The sequence below is a fragment of the Panthera pardus genome, unplaced genomic scaffold (assembly GCF_024362965.1).
Source record: "Panthera pardus isolate Hobbes unplaced genomic scaffold, ASM2436296v1 HiC_scaffold_1, whole genome shotgun sequence".
NCBI lineage: Eukaryota > Metazoa > Chordata > Mammalia > Carnivora > Felidae > Panthera > Panthera pardus.
Genome location: NW_026526654.1, coordinates 87,190,099 through 87,208,774, shown reverse-complemented (window position 1 = coordinate 87,208,774; position 18,676 = coordinate 87,190,099). Strand labels below are relative to the sequence as shown.

At 41.5% G+C, this 18,676-nt stretch overlaps 1 protein-coding gene across 7 annotated transcripts in view; it reads left to right on the top strand.

Moving 5' to 3' along the window:
• SGCG (sarcoglycan gamma) overlaps positions 1-18,676 on the top strand; it is a 131,634-nt gene that overhangs the window by 74,517 nt on the left and 38,441 nt on the right. For all 7 annotated transcript variants that reach the window (XM_019447988.2, XM_053900957.1, XM_019447982.2 and 4 more), the window contains 2 exons: positions 6,648-6,749; positions 11,640-11,727. In XM_019447988.2, coding sequence (XP_019303533.1) covers positions 6,648-6,749; positions 11,640-11,727 — 190 coding nt within the window. The remainder of the gene's footprint in view (positions 1-6,647; positions 6,750-11,639; positions 11,728-18,676) is intronic.

Below are 18,676 nucleotides of genomic sequence, written 5' to 3'. Positions count from 1 at the left end.
ACTTTTGTGCATCAGATATTAAACGAAGAGTTGAGAATAGTTGTGGTTCATCCCTGCTCACAAGAAGTATCCTGGCTAATCTGTTGCTACAAAACATGTTAGTCTAAAAACAAATGGCTTAAAACAAAAGCTATTTTATCATAACTTTTGATTTTGTAAGTCAGAAAATGGGGCAGGGCTCAGCGAGGCAATTCTGCCCGCCACCACCCCCCATGTCAATTGAGGTCACTTAGATATAATTAGCTGGTATTAGGGCTGGTTTGGAGGGTTTGGGATGACTTCATTCACATATCTGGTGCCAGTGCAGGGATGGCTGGAAAGCTGGGCTCAGCTGAAACTGACAACTGGAGAGTGTGCCCTTGGTCTCCCCAGCATGTGATCTCAAGGTCCCTGGACTTCTTACATGGTAAGACTAGTCAGGACTTCTAAAGTATTCCAGTAGGCCTGAGCAGAAGCCTCAAGACTTCTTTTGATGTCATACCTGCTGGTAGCCCAGATTCATGGGCAGAAGATTATACTCTACCTCTCGGAGGAATAACCAATATTTTGTGCAGAAACAAACAGGCTCTTATATTAGTAATGATATAAGTGCTACTACAGAGCTATGCACAGGGTGTCGTGGACAGGGAGAACTGAAATGAAGGATTAGGAAGAATTAGCTGTATAAATTAAAATAAGAAAGTTATTCGTCAACTCCATGAGCAAACACACGGATGCCGAAAGAGCGTGCTGCCACTCCTATGATACAAGAGAGTAGAAGTGAGGGAACCACAACGCCATCAGCAAGAGTCAGGAGAGACTGAGGGATCCAGAGCAAGTCTGTTCCACCTCAAGGGTCAAGAACGGACCTGGTGCCCAGAGCCTATGGCCACATGGCTCCAGACCCTCTCCCCATAAACAGGAGTCAGTGGGGAGCAGCAGGCACTCACCTCTTAATGCCCCTCCCCTTCCCGGATTTCCCTCCGCCATCGGCCTCCAGTGCGCTGCAGATGAGGCCCAACTCCCTTTCATCCCCATCGATGTTGGTCACCATAGGAAACCCTCGCCTCCCCACTGCTCATCTCTTGCACTCAAAGGCTCTGAGGTTCTGCTCACGCACTATCCTCTCCTACCCTCATCCTTCCCCAACTCTGGGAACCCTGTGTTCAACCCTCTGGAATTCAGGACTTGCATCAGCACGACGAATGTTTTACTTGGCCCATCACTTTAAGCACTTGATTAAAGGGCCAGGCTTCTTCCCTGTAAAATTACTGTTTTCCCATTTGCAAGTATAACTATTTGGTAAGGAGATAGGTTTAAACTATGTAAAGATACTGTTTTCGTCAACCCTTCCATTCATTTGTTTATTTTTACATGTCTGTATGGACTCATGATTTCTAATTCTATTCAGTGGGTTCTCATAATCCATTGCTGCCATTTCTTTCAGTGCTTATATTCAGTCTGATTTGGCGTCTGGGAGCCCCTTTTAGCCGGCTCTTCTGCCTTTTGGTCTATCCTCAGTATTCTCTGTGCCCTTTCTTGTCTACCCGCACAGGATCTTCCAGGCTCATCATGCTCTTTGCTTACTCTGGCCCTGAAATTAGCTGTCTCTCCAAGGAGCTGTAATCCCTCTTAGTGCGGAATGGTATTTAGAACCTGAGATTCAAGTGTCAGATGCGCTCATTGCTGTCAGTGTGCTGCTAGCCCAGACCCACTCAGAGGACATGTAACTAACACCCGCGTGCACGCATGCAGATGCACACACACACACACACACACACACACACACACACACACCTTTATATGAACATTTATTTCTCTACCTATCCATCTACATGTGGAACACCATGGGTTCATACAAATGTTTAACTTCAGTGCAACAATATGGGGATTAACCTGATTTTCTCTCTTTTTGTATTTGTACCTCCCTTCCGTGACAACGAGGAACTTAGCTCCCTTGCTCTTTCATCTACTTATAAACTCAATCCCTTGCATGTTTCCACCCTCCTACCTCTGCCACCACCCTCTCCCCGTTGCACTTGAGCTGGACACCCTTCCCCGGGGGAGCTTCGCCACTGAGGGGTTCTATTCACCCTTCTGGGACCTGACATCAAATGCTCGGTCACGCCTCTTCGTAGAAGCCCTCTTCACCCAGCTGGAGCATTTTATGTAACAAGAACACTTGGCCTTAATGGAATCGTACACCTTTTGTGTTCTTAAAACCACAGTGTTCTTACAGGGCTTTGCTATGGGTGTCAGAGCTCAAGGGGCCCGATGATTGTCAGGTCATGGGAGATAGTACTCAATAACCAGAGTGACTTTTCTTAGAGAAAAATAAGATAGTATAAATCCATCAGAATATTTCATTAATTTAAATGACTATGGACATTAAACTCTACTATTAATAAAGATTTTCAAGTTGTGTTTTTTAAAAGATCATCTATAATGTCCTTACAAGAGACATAAAAGAAAAAAATGAGAGAGTTTGAAAATAAAAGAAGGAAAAAGGATAATCCAGAACAGTACTGACTAAATAGAAGCTGGTGTGAGATAAAAATAATATCATTTATAATGGCACCAAGACACATGAAGTATTTATGTAAAAATCAAGCAAAATATGAATAAGATTTATATGCTGAGAACTACAAAACAATGATGAAAGAAATTTTTATGATTCAATGGGGAAATAGTGTTCGAACATTGGAAGACTCAATATTTTTAAGATGTTAGTTCTTCCCAAATTCATACTTACATTCAATACATTTCTAGTCAAAAACCCAGCAGAAATTTTTGTAGAATAGATAAGCTGATTCTAAAACTTATATTTAAAGGCAAAATGCTAGGATAAAGTTAGAAAGAAAGACAAAAAATGTATATGATTCCACTTACTTTAGGCACATAGAATAATCAGATTTATAGAATCAAGAAGTAGAATAGGAGTTACCAGGGGCTGGGGGGGGTGGGGAATAGGGAGTTGGGTTTAATGGGTACAGAGTTTCAGTTGGAAAAGATGAAAAAATTATGGAGAAGGATTGTGGTGATTGTGCAATGATATGAAGGTACTTAATACCACTGTACTATGCAATTAAAGATGGCTAAAATGGTGAATGTTATTAAGTATACTTTATCATAATAAAGATTTTTTTTTAAATTCGAATTGCCAAAATAATTTTGAACTCCCACTGGGTGATTTCAAACCTGACGGTAGGGTTAGAGTAATCAATACAGTATAGTAAGTACAGACACATAGGTCAACAGAACAGACAATCCAGAAATACAACCACATGTGGTTAATTTTTGACAAAAGTACAAAAGTAATTCAGTAGAGAAGGGATACAATTATCACCGTATGGTGCTGGAATAATTGAATATCCACCCATACGCAAAATAATCTTCATGTACGCCCCACACCATACACAAAAGTTAACTAAAAACTGGTCAGAGACCTAAATGTGTAATCTAAAACTATAAAAATTCTAGAAGAAAACATAGGAGAAAATATGTCCTTGGTTTAGGGAAAGTTGTCACATAAAATATCAAAAGCATAATCATAAGAGAAAAGTGATAAATTAAACTTCTTGAAAATTGAAAACTTTTGCTCTGCAAAAGACACCAGTCAAGGAATAAAAAACCACAAACTTGGTAAGAATATTTGCAAATTACATATCGACAAAGATGTGGATAGTAAAAAGCCCACTGAAAAACACTTACTATCATTAGTCGTTAGGAAAATACAAATTAAAACCACAATATGATACCATCACGCTCCTATTAGAATGAAAAAAAGTACTGACCGTACTAAGTGCTGACAAGAATACAGTGCAACCAGAATACTCATATATTGCTTATGGGAATGCAAAATGGTACAACCGTCTTGGAAAACTGAAGTTTGGCGGTTTCTTGTTTCTTATAAGGTTAACCATAAACCTACCATACAACGCAGCAAATCCCCAGGCGTTTGCTCATCAGAAATGACCACTATGTGCGCACAGAAGCCCTTTATTCGTAATCATCAGAGCAAGCTAAATGTCTTTCAACTGACACATGTATAAACAAACCGTGGAATATTCTCCAGTGGAATAGTCTGCCTCTCTAAAAAGAAACAAACTCCTGACACACACAAAAGCATGGATGACTGCCAGACGCTTTATCCTAGGGAAAGAAGGCAGTCTGAAAAGGCTACATACTGTATGATTCCATTTAGATGACATTCTGGAAAGGGCAAGACTATTGCAACAGAAAGCAGTGGTTGCCAAGGAATGGGGGTTGGCTGTGACTGCGGGGGGGGGGGCATTGTTTATCGTCTCCAGAACTGTTGTGTACCTTCACGGTGTTGGTGTGTGGTACTTTGATTGTGAAACCTGGCAAAAATATTCACTAAAAAAGGTGAATTTTATTATTTGTGAGTTGTAGCTCAACATGCCTGAGTTAAAAAAAAAAAACGAAAAGAGGCGTATTGTTTTGTTTTCAGACGTTGAGTAGTGATGGATTGTTTGTAGAGGTTTGTAATTCATTTTGTTAAAACCATAGAATGTGGGCTGAGGTCATCTCATGTCAATTTCCTCATTTTTCAATGAATGAAAAAGCCAGAGGAGGAAATGACACATGACAAAGAACAATCACCTTTTGCGATGTGATTATGTAAATAAGCTGCTTCAGAGGCTGGGATGTGCATTACTTTTTTGTTGTTTTCTGCCGATGTAGCGAAACAGAGTCCAGAAAAACTCCTGGCATCTGTTCGGTTGAACCCAGAAATCCACAGCAGATTTTCAGATTTGAATGTACAATGTTGGAACCTCACTTTGGCTAGTTCTAGGACCAAAAGTTCCTGATGCAGTTGTCTGCTGAAAATTGGTTTATTATACACACACGATGGGTCTTACAACATTGCTCATGTTGGCTTCATTTCATAAACTGTGTCTTACAACTGCACGGTTACATTTTGTGAGAAGTTGTACCATAGTGGCTGTCAACTTTTTAGATTTGGAGCCCCGCCTCCAAAGCTACACACTCAGTCACAAATGTAAGAGTGACTCGGGAAAGCTTCTCTGCGTGTGGTGTCGGTTGACCCAAGCCCAGCAGCACTGAGGGACTTCCATTAATCACAGTGCAAAATCCACTGCTCCCACACCCACGTTTGGGAAGAGGGCCATAATGGTGGCTCACAGACAGCTAGCCAGGCCGAATGATTCCAGACTGAATCTGGTTCTTGTTAACAGGGCTTATCAGTCAGTGGAGTTCTTGGGAAGAGAAGTCTGTGGCATCGGTTCAGAGTAACAGATCTCCGTCCCGGAAGTCACCTCTCACTGTATAAAATTGTGCTTAATGTCATTGTTCCATTTTATCTGACCATTCTACTCTCCCTTTTTAAAATCTAACTCTAGACTCAGAAGAGAAGGGAGATCAGAATTCAGTTTGTTGTATTTAGGTGTTACCAAACTTTCAAAAGGGAAGGAGAGATGGAAATTGTATATATGGGTCTGGAGCTCAGGAGAGAAAATGTAAACTGCAGATAAAAACAGGTGAGAATTTCCACACTGAGATGGTACTGGGAGCTGAGGGTGTGGTCAGAGAAGGACAGGACGGGGCCTTCCTGTGGACAGGAAGGGGCCGGACTGCTGAGGAAGCCAGCAGTCCAGGGCTGGGCAGAGGAGGATGAATGTATATGGAGGCCAAGGAGAGAAGCTAAGAGAGCCTGGTGTCCTGGAAATCGAGTGAGGATAGGGTACCAATGAGAAAGAGGTCCAGTGTTAAATGCTGCTGAGAAAGCAAAGAGAATGAAGTTTAAAAATGTCCACGAGATTTAATAGCATGGTGGTCACTGGTGATCTCCACAATTAAGTCTTCTATCCTTTGTGGTCATTCTTCATGATGAAAAATTCTTCGAGAACAGACCCTTTGAATAGAGCTTCACGTCCTCCTATATGGTTTTGTGCTTAAGAAATGGCCACCGAACAGTTGCTATATTGTAAACTTACCTGATACACATGAAACCTCAAGAAGGTGTCATGGTGGCGGGGGTGGGGGGGCACCTGGGTGGTTCAGTCAGTTGAGTGTCCGACTTCAGCTCGGGTCATGATCTCACAGCTGATGAGTTCAAGCCCTGCGTCAGGCTCTGTGCTGATGGCTCAGAGCCTGGACCCTGCTTTGGATTCTCTCTCTCTCTCTCTCTCTCTCTCTCTCTCTCTCTCTCTCTCTGAAAAATTAAAAAATAATAAAAACATTAAAAAAAATTTTTTTCAATGGTACCATGGGGGTGGGGGTGATGGAACTGTTATGTACCCTGGTTGTATCAGTGGCTACACGTGTTAAAACTCATAGAACGGTACACCTCAAAACAGCCCATTTTATTACATTTTAATTTAAAAAAAACTTTTAAATAGTAATGGTAAGAGTCTTTTTCTTACATGGTGGCGACTCTCGGGTGTTTATTGTGAAGTGACTCTTTCAATCTCATACGTATTTCCTAAATAGTCCTTTGTATTACGCAAGGGTTAATGAAATATTGACAATTTAATAAAAACAACTAACGTTTTAAGCAAAGTAAGAGAAATCCAGAAAAGTGCCAATAGAAGATTTATGAAAATGCATCTATAATTTTAGCTGATACTAAAAGAAGTGAAAAGGAAAGCAAAAACAAAATCTCTGTTGTCTCGTCTTTTTAACAGACAGGAATGGGTCACTTGCGTGTTACAAAGGATGGTCTTCGCCTGGAAGGGGAGTCAGAATTTTTATTCCCATTGTACGCCAAGGAAATACACTCCAGAGTGGTAAGAAAATGATGAAACATGTAAATATGTTGTGTTTTATGAAAAATTAATAATCGTTAAGCGTAGAAATTCAGCTATTTCGGAAGAGAGCTCTTAGAATGTATATATGTACACGCATTCATGTTACACGCTTTATAAAAGCTTGGTAGAAGGTTGTAAAACTTATTTCCGATATTACATTATAGAAAGACGCCATTTTCATGTGCTTCAGCTCTGAACTCGGTGGCCTCAGAAATTGAAACCATAATTAAAAACGTTTGGTAATTAAAACCTTTATCAAAGGCAATCTAAACCTCTTTCCATTACTGCAGGTAATTTAAAGACACTTTTCTCAAGGCAGTTAAAATTATCTGAGAAGTTTAGAAAGAAATTAGTTTCATTGTAGCATGTTCTGTACTAATTACGTTAATTATAGATTATGGTCCTGTGGGATTCTCCACAAGTAGATTAAACATATCTGTTCAATATTGTGTGACTTTAAAAATAAATCTGCCTCCGTATTATCTTGATTTACCTCCATGAAGTTTGTAACAAATAGAGCCAAGCGTGAAACACAGTCAAATAGCTTTTGTAATATGTTCTATTTTTCTTCATGTGATGCTATGGACTTCGTAGTAAAGGTAAACCTTTTGCTAAATTATTGGTTGGGTGTCATCTCAATGACATGTTGAGACTTCACCCAACTGTAACCTACCGGTTGGATGAAGAGTGTACTCTTCGTTTTCCTCCCGTGTTTACACGTGTGAAAGGAGGTGTCAGTACCTCCTACATGCTGAGGCTCTTCGAGTGACTCTAGGGCAGTCAGAAAGGATACAAAAGGCCAACCGCTGAGAAGCATGTGGTCTTATAGGAGGGGTAAAGCACACCCCCACACAGCCATCAGAACGGTCACCAAGCCCTACTACCAACCATAATGGGATGCCGTGTAAGACTTGCACATAAATACACTGCCAAGGAGTCTCGAGAGTGCAAGGCACATTAGTAGCTCTTAGGCACTATTGTATTACTTCTGATAGTGTCTCAGTTGACAGGAGGAACCCACAAATGACCTGGAATAGGACAGGCTGATACATGCGTGAGCCAGATGCCGTGAGCTTAGCTGAAGAGCTAAGACACGTGAATCGTGATGGCATTTCAGTGTATTAAATAGCCGTGTCATATGGAAACATGAGGAATAAACCCAAACTTATGTAAAGGGGGAAGTCAGATGTGAGCAAAGAATTTAAATATTAGAACCATTTTCCCCCCCAGAGTTATGTTGGCTAATTCCCTACCTATAGTTTTGAGGAGAGAAGACTGGTAAAATAGCCTGATGGCTGAAATCAGGTGATTAGTTCTAGCAAATTTAATATTCTGGAATTAATAGTACGTTTAGTTATATCTTATCAGATTTTTCATATCTCCATATACTTAAAAAAAATCAGGGAGCAAAATTATGTCAATTATTTTAGATAATCATATATTAAACTCTTACAATGATGCATTGATGCAGTATGTCGATCGATACATAAAATTATAGAAACATTTGGAATGATATTATGTGATCACAGCTATAAAGTATCTGGTAACTAATATGGCTTTCCAATAATTGGATTAACTGAACAAAATTAGGTCTTATATATTCTGTGTGCACTGATGTATTAGTTATGTTTCCTTTTCAAAGATGAGTCTAGGAGGTAATTTTCCGTAAAATTACAGAAATGGATTTACAAAATTTGGCACATATTAATTTATGTATAATGCTGAGGTGAGAGAATTTCCTTATTCTAAATATAATTCAACATGGTACTCTGGCTTCTAACATGTGATTACTTGGTAACTCTTCAAAGCTAATACATGAGGTCCTGTGAAGATTGTGCCTGGAACTCATGATTTATAACCATCTACCCTGCCCATTATTAACCTAAGCACATAGCAATTATAACTGATAAAACAAAAAAGTTATAGTTAGCAACATACAGACATCGTCAAAGATGAAATGAAACCAAAACACGCAATGGTAAAGCTTTACTTGGAATGATTGTCTTTGAAGTTCGCAGTCCTGGAAAGAGGCAGGGACAGCTACGGTCAAAGCCCACGGAGGCACAGGGACCAGAATGTTGCCTGATGGGACTGCTTGGGACTCTAGCCAGACCCACTGCATGAGACAGCAATGAAAGGCAGAAAATAGTTGCACCTACTGCCCAGACTTGAATAAAGATGCCAGACCAAGACCCGAATGTCATCCGAGGACACGAGCCCTGAGCCACCATGACAAGGCTGAGAAACCCAGGGGTCTCAATGAAAACAATGGGAAAGCCCTTAGGCTCGGTAAATCCAGAAATCAAAATACATCCACAGAGGGAAGCTTGAGACTGAGACTGGAAACCACATAAGGAAGCCTTCATCTAAAAAAAGGATTCCAACTAAACTCCCCAAAAAGAGAATTAACTTCCAACTAAGTAGAAATAATCATTCTGAAAATGACTGGAAAAGCACACGTAAGCATCTCACAGAGATAAAGCTGTTTTTGAGGAGGTTCTATGAAAAAGACAAGAAATGTAAAAATCAAAACAGGTAATACGAGACAAATAACGGAACGGACTCACCTGCTTTATTAAACAACTAAAAAACTTGAAAATGTATCAGAAACCATGGTTTTTGCTGTGGCCTGGAAGTTCACATGTTGAAACCCTAACCCCCAGGGTGATGGTATTAGGAGGTGGGATTTTGGCGACTTCCTCATGAGGGAATCAGTGCCCTGATCAGGGAGGCCCCAGAGAGCTCCCTCACCCCTTCCACAAGGTGAGCTGGAGGCCGGGAGGCCCCTTCTATGAACCCGAAAGTGAGTCTCACTGGACACACCAAATCTGCCAGCACCATGACCTTGGACTTCCCAGTCTCCAGAACTGTGAGAAAGAAACCTTTGTTGTTTATAAGCCACCGAGTCTCTGGTATTCTGTTAGAGCACCAAAATGGAGTAGGACAGTTTTCAGACGTTGGACGGTGGCAGTCAGGACAGTTCTCTCTGAGAGGCGGAAAGAAGAGGCGAGCCCCAGGACCGCCCCAGTTTGCTACTTGCAGAGAGTTTCGAAGGCCACGGTGAGGGAGGGGGGCCAACGAAGAGGCAGGGGTCCTCCCCGAGTTGAGAAGATATGGCCGGGAGTCCAAGGAAGAGCAGCCAACCTAAAGCTCACAGGCTAAAGCTCACCATTGAGGAGGCCACCACACAGGGAGAGCCCAGAGGCGGCGGGAGGTGAGCCCCTCCTCACACCCCTGCACGCCAAGGCTCTACGTAAGAAACCGGTAAACCGTTAACTCTTACCGTGCTACTTATTTTTGAGCAATGTGAAGACAAGTATCAAGGTCACATCAGTGGATGAAACACGAGATGCCGATAGGTCACCTGCTTCCACAAAGCGACGGGGAGAATTTCGGACCTGCCAGAGTTCCAGAGCGTTCCTGAAACTTCTTTCCTTCTGAAAAATCACAGTACTCGCTACGACTTTGGAAGACATTCGGTTCCCTCTGAATGGATCATAAACCCGCCTGAATCCAACAGCCAAATTGTTGCGTTCTTTTTTGAAGAAAATTGCTTATATAAAAGCAAACAATCTTCTGTAATGCAAAACCAGCCATTCGGAACTATGATACCACAGGAGGCGCTTATGACATAAAGCCACCTTATCTTCCAACAAAAGTTTAAAAAGTATAGATATCTGATAAATTTTTAAAAGCTCTTGTGAAGTTGTGAAAAGGCTTTACATGTTGAAAATAAGTAATGTGGTGTTTCTTACAGAAGAACTAACCATGCTCTGATTTATCTTCTAAAAATATGTCATGTCCTGGACATAGATATTAAAAAAATTTTAATATTTTAATATTTTATTAAGAAATTTTTATTCCTTGGAACAGGAAAAGACACTGATTAAAACTCGATTATTTTAGATCTTCACCCAGAGAGCTAACGTGGTACACTCTAGCCATTGCATGCGAGCAGTGCGAACCCATAAAAATATTATAATTTATGAAAAAAGGAGTTAGGACACCCTGTAGCAGCAAGGAAATGGATTTTGCCACCAACCACATGAGCTTAGAAGAAGCTCTTGAGTCTGGAATGAATCCTCAGCCCTTCAGTCCCCTTGAGACCCTGAACAGGGGACCAAGGTAGCCTGTGCCTAGACTCCTGACCCACAAAAGCAATAATATAATAGATACGTATTGTTTGAAACTGTTGGAGTAAAAAATTTTCATGTACTCTTTTAACATAGTATAATCCAAGATTTTAAAATACTGTGTAGGGCCACAGGATCTCTGACTATGGAAAAAGTATCTTATATAAATCCTAAATTTATATATGAATATAAATATACAGTCATTTTATTTTTTATTTAAATTTTTTAATGTTTGTTTATTTTGGAGAGAGAGAGAGAGACAGAGCGTGAGTGGGGAGGGGCAGAGAGAGGGAGACAGAATCCCAAGCAGGCTCCAGACCCTGAGCTGTCAGCACACAGCCCGACGTGGGGCTCGAACCCACGAACCGCGAGATCGTGACCTGAGCTAAAATCGGACGCTTAACCGACCGAGCCACCCGGGTGCCCCACAGTCATTTTGAATACTGTCTATTCATTGGGGTGCCCGGGTGGCTCAGTCACTTGAGTGTTTGACTCTTGACTTTGGCTCAGGTCATGATCCCAGGATCGTGAGATCAAGCCCCGCGTTGGGCTCTACACCGATGCGCTGAGTGCGGAGCCTGCTGAAGATTCTCCCTCTCCATCCCTCTGGTTGTTCCTGCCCACGGGAACGCACATGTACACGCTAAAAATAAGTCGAAAAATATGTCTCTCTAAAAATAAGTGAGTAAATGAGTGAATAGTATGTATTTGTCACATTTTGTAAATGCCCTTCTAGGATTCATCTCTGCTTCTGCAGTCAACTCAGAATGTGACCGTCAACGCACGCAACTCTGAAGGGGAGGTCACAGGCAGGTTAAAAGTGGGTGAGTCTAACCTCTTCACAGTGCTTTGCATGTGAGTGGTCCGTGGATAGTTGTGCTGAATGGATACACGTCTCTCTTCTGAAGAATTCACAGTTACTCATGAACAATTGCAGTACGAGTTTTCTAAATATCATGCTGTGTTGACTGCAGAGAATAGTTGGCATCACGAGGGAGACAGTCTGAGATATTTTAATTAAAGTTATTGCGATTCCAAGAAATAGAGGACCATTCAAGGTAGTAAAAGACACATGATTAGTACAGAACGCAAAGGAATCTCAGAGACCAAAGGAAAGGAGCCAAAGTATCTGGCCTCAAAAGAACAGAGACCAGGGGCTAAGAGCCAAAAGAGTCTCTCTCTCTCTCTTCCTCTCCCCACCCCCTCCTTCACCTTCCCTTTCTCCTCGCCCATGTACCCCTCCTTTCTACAGCATCTCTGCCCATTATTTTCACTTGGCCACGTCGGTTCTAACTCTGTAGGACGTACAGGACCTCTCTGGTTCTTCATCTGATAGGCTGTGCTTCTCAACACCAGCCAGCGTGGTCTTTAGTTTCATGAATTCTAAATTCACAAGAAAGTACTCTAATTGGCCCAAGTAATGTGTGTAACCAACTGCCCGGGGGCAGCTATGTATCCTATCCAACCAGCTAAGACCAGAGAGTAAGCTCACCCAGCAGTGAGATCACATGAACTCTTCTACAGTGAGAAACAAAGGATTACCAAGAAAGATCATAGGTGGAAGAAATGAAAGGAAGAAATTGCTTTCACCTAGTGAAAGGAATGTGTATCCTTTCTCTATACTATCAGCAGTCTATACATGTGCCAAATCTAAGAAACTGAGTGGCCTTCTGGGTTATGGGAGAACAGATGAAAAGTGTCCCGCCAGCACAAACTGGTAACTTTCAACGTCTCTTTTTTACGAAACAGAATAATGTTACATTGGAAACTGCAGCCGTATATTAGCCTGATGATTCCTTTTTATCATGTTGATACACAAGTTCCATATTATATGTTCGGCTTTAATCTTCATAACTTACTTCTCTTTTGCTTAGAAGTTTGTTTGATCACTAAGTCCAGTGAGATTCTCAGTGGTTCCAGACATGAACCTGAGTTTATTCAGTGTACATGTTCTTGAAACGTGTCTAAAATCAAATCATATTTTCTTGAAAGATTATGTAGGATTATGATTTATCTTTACTATTATTTCACAGACTTCTTTGGCTGTAGCTTTTATATGTTTGAGGGATTTTTGCTCATCTTTTGTCATTCATTTGCCATTTATTGGATGCCTACATGCACTTTCTATATGCTGTCACATGTAAATAATATGTATGTACCCCTTAGGAGCCCCACAAGTAAAAGACTCCCTTTATATTCTTATAAAAATGATTTACTACAAATACTTATTTCCTCATTTAATTTTTTGTTGAATGTAGATTTTCATATATCGTACAAGAGAGTTAGGGGCACCTGGGTGGCTCAATCCGTTAAGTTTCCGACTTCGGTCATGATCTCACAGTTCGTGGGTCCAAACCCTGCATCAGGCTCTGTGCTGACAGCTCAGAGCCTGGAGCCTTTTTCCAATTCTATGTCTCCCTCTCTCTCTGCCCCTCCCCCACTGATGCTCTCCCCCCCCAAAAAATTAAACACTTTTTAAAATTTTTTTAAAATTTTAAAAAAAGAGAGTTAGATGTGAAAAAAATCTGCCTCCAGTTCCATGAATGAAAAAAAACTGAAGCAGTGAAAAGCGAATTTGCTCAAGAACACAGCTATTTAGCAGAACAAGCCAAACCAGGAGTTAGCAGGAATTAGTAGTTTAGCAGGAAAAGCAAACCCCAGGACTTCTCTCCCTCAGCCTGGAATGTACCACTCCCTCTCTCCAATCAGATTTCCTTAAATTATGGCACACCAGTTTCCTTAAATTATGGCCCTATTTCCTGCAAATATGGTTACCATTTTTGTCACCAAGGAATTTACTTAAAAAAAGTTTAAAAAAAATTTTTCCCATTAGAATTACGTTGGTTTAAATTGTTCACCTTAAATCTTGAGTTTTAACCTGGGTGTTTCGTGCTTGATATAATGTTAAAGCTGGTGATTTTTCTTAAACCCTTGGTTGAAAAGCCTCTGCTATGTGGCGGACCCGGCTCACCGAGGGTATTTTCAAGGAAACGACTTCCGCAATCACAGCCGTTCCGGCCTCACGTTTCCGGGAAGAAGTTAAATGTAGCCAACCTGGATATTAAAATGTAATTTATGTGAACTAGGCAAATTCATCCCATGTAATGAAATGAATACTTGCTCATTACTAAACCACTGAAAATAATGGCAACCAGTACGGTCGAAACCAAAAGTCTTAAATCCCCAAAGAAGTCAAACACTGACATGAACAATAGCTAACACTCTAAATCCTTGAGCTGAAAGATACCAACTCATAGCAAAATAACGGGAAACTTACTGTGAGTTCAGCTCTGGTTGCCTACCAGTCATTTTCTTTTGATTTCAAATAACAGAGACAAATTCTGGTTAGCTTAAAAAAGTTTACACAGGAGGGCTGGTCGGGTTCGACAGTACGGGTTTTCTGAGGACCGAGCCGGGCTGCAGCCAGTGGTTCCTGGGGAACCGCCAGCTTTCCGGCAACTGGCAGTCGGTATAGAGTTTGATCAAGCAGGGCCGCTGGCCTCTCTGCCCTGCGATTCCTCTAGAGTTATGGTCACTACCAATCCAACTGGGGATTTTCAGATAACAACCAAATGAACCCACTGGGGAGGCTGGTAATGTTTATGGCTCAATTTGGTCACCATCACGCAGACACCCAAATCATTTTCCTGGGTGCTGAAAGATGTCCTCTGTCACAATCACACTGTCTTAGATCCAGGTGTTCGAATAGCAAAGCTGAGAAGTAAGAATCTCATTAACCCATTAAGTTGGTTCGGGTTCTTGGAACTTATGCATAGCCATGGTAAGCTTCTGCAAAAGCCTTTGTATACCCAGAGCGTGACTAATATCAAGAACAGAAATGTAAAACAGAAGGATAAAGTGAATGTAGTATTGCAGAGTTTCATGGACCCACTATTAAGGAACAGCAGTGCACCTGCAGCCAAGATATCTTTGGGGGTAATGATTGAACTCAGCAGAAGAAACATCAGAGATGAGGCCAAAAATACCAGTGTTATCCCAGCTGCATGTTTCTCTGAAGTTACCTAGATATTGCTGCTTTGCAATCCTTCCCAGGGAAAAGGAGACAGAGGACAGTGACTGCAAACCTGAAGACAGGGGACCTTCCGGTGCAGCACGCCCCAGGGAAGAGACGCTCCAAACACAGCACAGGGTCGCAACAGGCTGTGGATGTAAGAATATCCTCGAGAGACCAAAGCAGGACAGTGACAGACATGTTTGACATTTCAGCCACTTGATTAGTGACCCCCCCCCCCCCCAGGTTAGCAAATAAATTACTAAAACACACAGCAAGTTTTGACAAGAGATTTGAAGTAAGGGTGATGCTCAGGGACCTTTTCTCCAGACTGGTGGGAATTCATGCACTTTTTCTCTTTAGCTTCAATCCTTTGGGCAGGGGTTTCTGCAGCCCCGTCGAAGAGAAATAACCAAGAGCCTTCTGTTTGCTGCCCAAGCGTGCCATCATTGCTCAAAGCTGAGGCCAACAAGTTTGTAATTGACCAAAGGTCTAGGAAAGTCATGACAGTAGTAATCAACACTATTCCAAGACAGCAACTTGTCCTCTGGCTATGACCGAGACCCCTCCAAGATCTGGCCTTGTGTAAAACACACAAAAAGAAAACTGTGATGACATCGTCTGGAACTTTGGTTCAGCTCTCCTGAGCACCATATCCGCAGATGTTGCAGAAGAAATCCTGGAGTGAGCCTACGGAGGCCTCGAAAGAAGCACGAGTGCAAGAATACGGAGAATTCGATGCTAGATTGCATCTCAGAAGCGGACATTCTAGAATTCAAAAGAAGAGGAAGAGAATGACAGATGGGTGGGGAAGTGCCGGTCTCAGGGAGGGGAGGATGTCGATGGTGAATGGGTTGACACGGACCACTCTTCCCTGTAGAACAGCAAGCATTTGCCAAGAATCTGACCGGCACGCTCTCAGAGGGGAAATCCAAAACTTGTGCCTTCAGCAGATTCTAACCCGGAAAGACTTCCAGAAACTCCACCTGGATTTTTCTCCAACTGAGGAACAAATAGTACTTCCCCCAGGAAACCCCAAAATTAAATGTATTGAAATACCACCAGTGGGCCCAGAGACAAGTGATGTCCACTTAAGGATATCGAACGTTTTCATAAGAACCCAAGTCTAAAGAGGAGACAAAACCGGCAACTACAGTGGCTGAAAAGACAAACCAGAAACAGTAGATTCAGAAGAAAACCTAAATGAATCCACTTTCCGGTTCCACAAAAAAAGACAAAGGGGCAGGGGCACCTGGGTGGCCCAACCTGACTTCGGCTCAGGTCACGATCTCCTGGCTCATGGGTTTGAGCCCCGCACTGGGTTCTGTGCTGACAGCCCAGAGCCCGCTTTGGATCCTCTGTCTTCCTCTCTCTCTGCCCCTCCCCCAATAGCATGCACTCACTCGCCCTCTCTCCCAAAAATAAACATTTTGAAAGAAACTTCAAAAACTACTTAAATATCCAGATGTACGGGTGAACTGTTGAATAACCACAGTGCATTCGCGTGAATACCATGCATCTGTTAAAAAGAATAAGGAAGACGCCTATGAATTGATTCGGAGTAACTCCTGGGGCATATTTGTAAGCGATAAAAGTGCAGAAGCTTACCTATTGTAGGCTACCCTTCATGGAAGTAGGAAAGGGCTAGAAGGAAAGATACATGTGTTTGCTCATTTGTGGCCAAAAGAAATAGAGGAAGCATAAGGCCGAAATAGACTGGCTCCCTGCCCGGCTGCCTGGGAAGAGGCTGGGGGGCCGGGACTGAGGCAGAGGGGTGAGGAGGGAATCACACATGCAATCGAAGCTGTCAGGGATTCTGTATGTCAGGAAAAACTTGGTTGTATTTTCACCGGAGAAAACCCTTCGGCCAGTTTCACAAACTTAATTAGTCAGGTCCTAAAACCGTCCTTTATTTATTTCTTTCATTTTTCATTTCCTTCTTTGTACCAAAGCCGCTCGTTAAAAATTTTCCTTTACCAGATAGCTCTTGTTTTTTTTACCACCAAGGTAGAGTTTGAATTTCATCTCTTAGCTCCACTGCAGAAGAAGATTATTTGCTTGGCTCTAATCAGTGTCCAGCGAGGTTCATAAAAACAAGTAGAATATTAATAAAATTTAAAAGGTTAATTAGAAACTCAGTTATTTTAAGAGATGATTATCCCTGTGGTTATGGGCTAGGGAATGATGTTTTCTGAAGTGGAAACGTGTTTAAAGTTAACATTCGATGCCTCCTTGTTTTTAATAAAATGAAGACGGAATTCTATTCACTTCTGAGCCTTTCCTCTAGTATTTCCCTCTACCTGGCATGCCTCATTCTCCCTTCATCAGGGAAATGGAAAGTCTTTCTTCAAGGTCAGCTCAGACATCATTTCCCCAGGGTGCCATTCCTGACCCACAAGGACAGACCATGGATCCCAGGTTCTCATTAAACACTGCCCATGCTTGTATCATAGCGCTTACCAATTTGTCCTGAAACTAGGTTTATATGCTTCGCTTTTCAGTGCACTAAGTTGTGAGCTATATCCCACTTGTTTATATATCCAAGGTTCTTAGCACAAAACCTTGAACATAAAAAAAATGCCATAAATATGTGCTGAGTGGTACACTCAGTTTTTTACATTTTTTAAAGTTTATTATTATTATTATTATTATTATTATTATTATTTTTAGTAATCTCTACACCCAACGTGGGGCTCAAACTCATGACCCTATGATCAAGACTCATATTTTTGCATTTTCTTTTTCTTAAGTTTGTATCTTTATTTTTTAGAGAGAGAGAGAGAGAGAGAGAGAGGAGAGAATTCCAAATAGGCTCCACACTGTCAGTTCAGAGTCCGATGCGGGGCTTAAACTCAGAAACCATGGGATCATGACCTGAGCCAAAGTCAGACGCTTAACTGACTGAGCCACCCAGGCGCCCCTGCATTTACTTTGACTTGAGTAAGGGTTTATATGGTTTCCCTACTCATGAAAATTATGCAACTAAACTCGTTGAACATTTCATCACCGTATATGAAACAAGGGTTACAGAAAAAAAAAATCATGTCGTTTAACCCTTTTTACTTAATCAAGCCCCCTAGAACTGTGATATGAGTCTCCAGTAAGCTAAACAGTGAAGTCTTACTGGAGAAATTATTCCAGGTTTTTTTCCCCCTCTCAATTTTAAATTCAGATAACTCAATATTCATCATTTAATGCAAATCAGTACTTATATGATAAATGTCTAAGGTATATCCGTGATCCAGAAGAGATAAATGGTGCCACTGAACCCCTGAGTGACTGAGTCTGGGTGAAAGTGCAGATGAGCAAAAATACAGGCCACTATCCAAAAAATAAAGTCCGGTTTCCTTAAGAGAAAGAAGATTAAGACATAGAGGAAAGATAGAGAAATGTGGTCCACTTTATAACTGTCCTACACATACACGCAGACATAGGTAAATGAAGCCTTTTGCAGTATTGATTAATGAAATAACGTAAGAATACGTTGGTGACCATATCCAAAACTGTTTAATGTATTCACTGAAGAGCTCCTATTTAATTTCTAGTTAGGTATCCCTCAACTTTAATGAGTAGTGGGAGTGATACAGGAACACACACTCAAAGACTGTAAGATATCCATTTTCTCAGGACATTTACTCTCCCGGATAAGAATATAAAGCAAACCTACAGAAGGATTAGGGAACGCGTGTAGTTCCTTGAGCGAATGCTCGGAGCTGTGTCCCGGAGAGATTAATCCGTTATGCTCCAGGGTTAGAAAGATT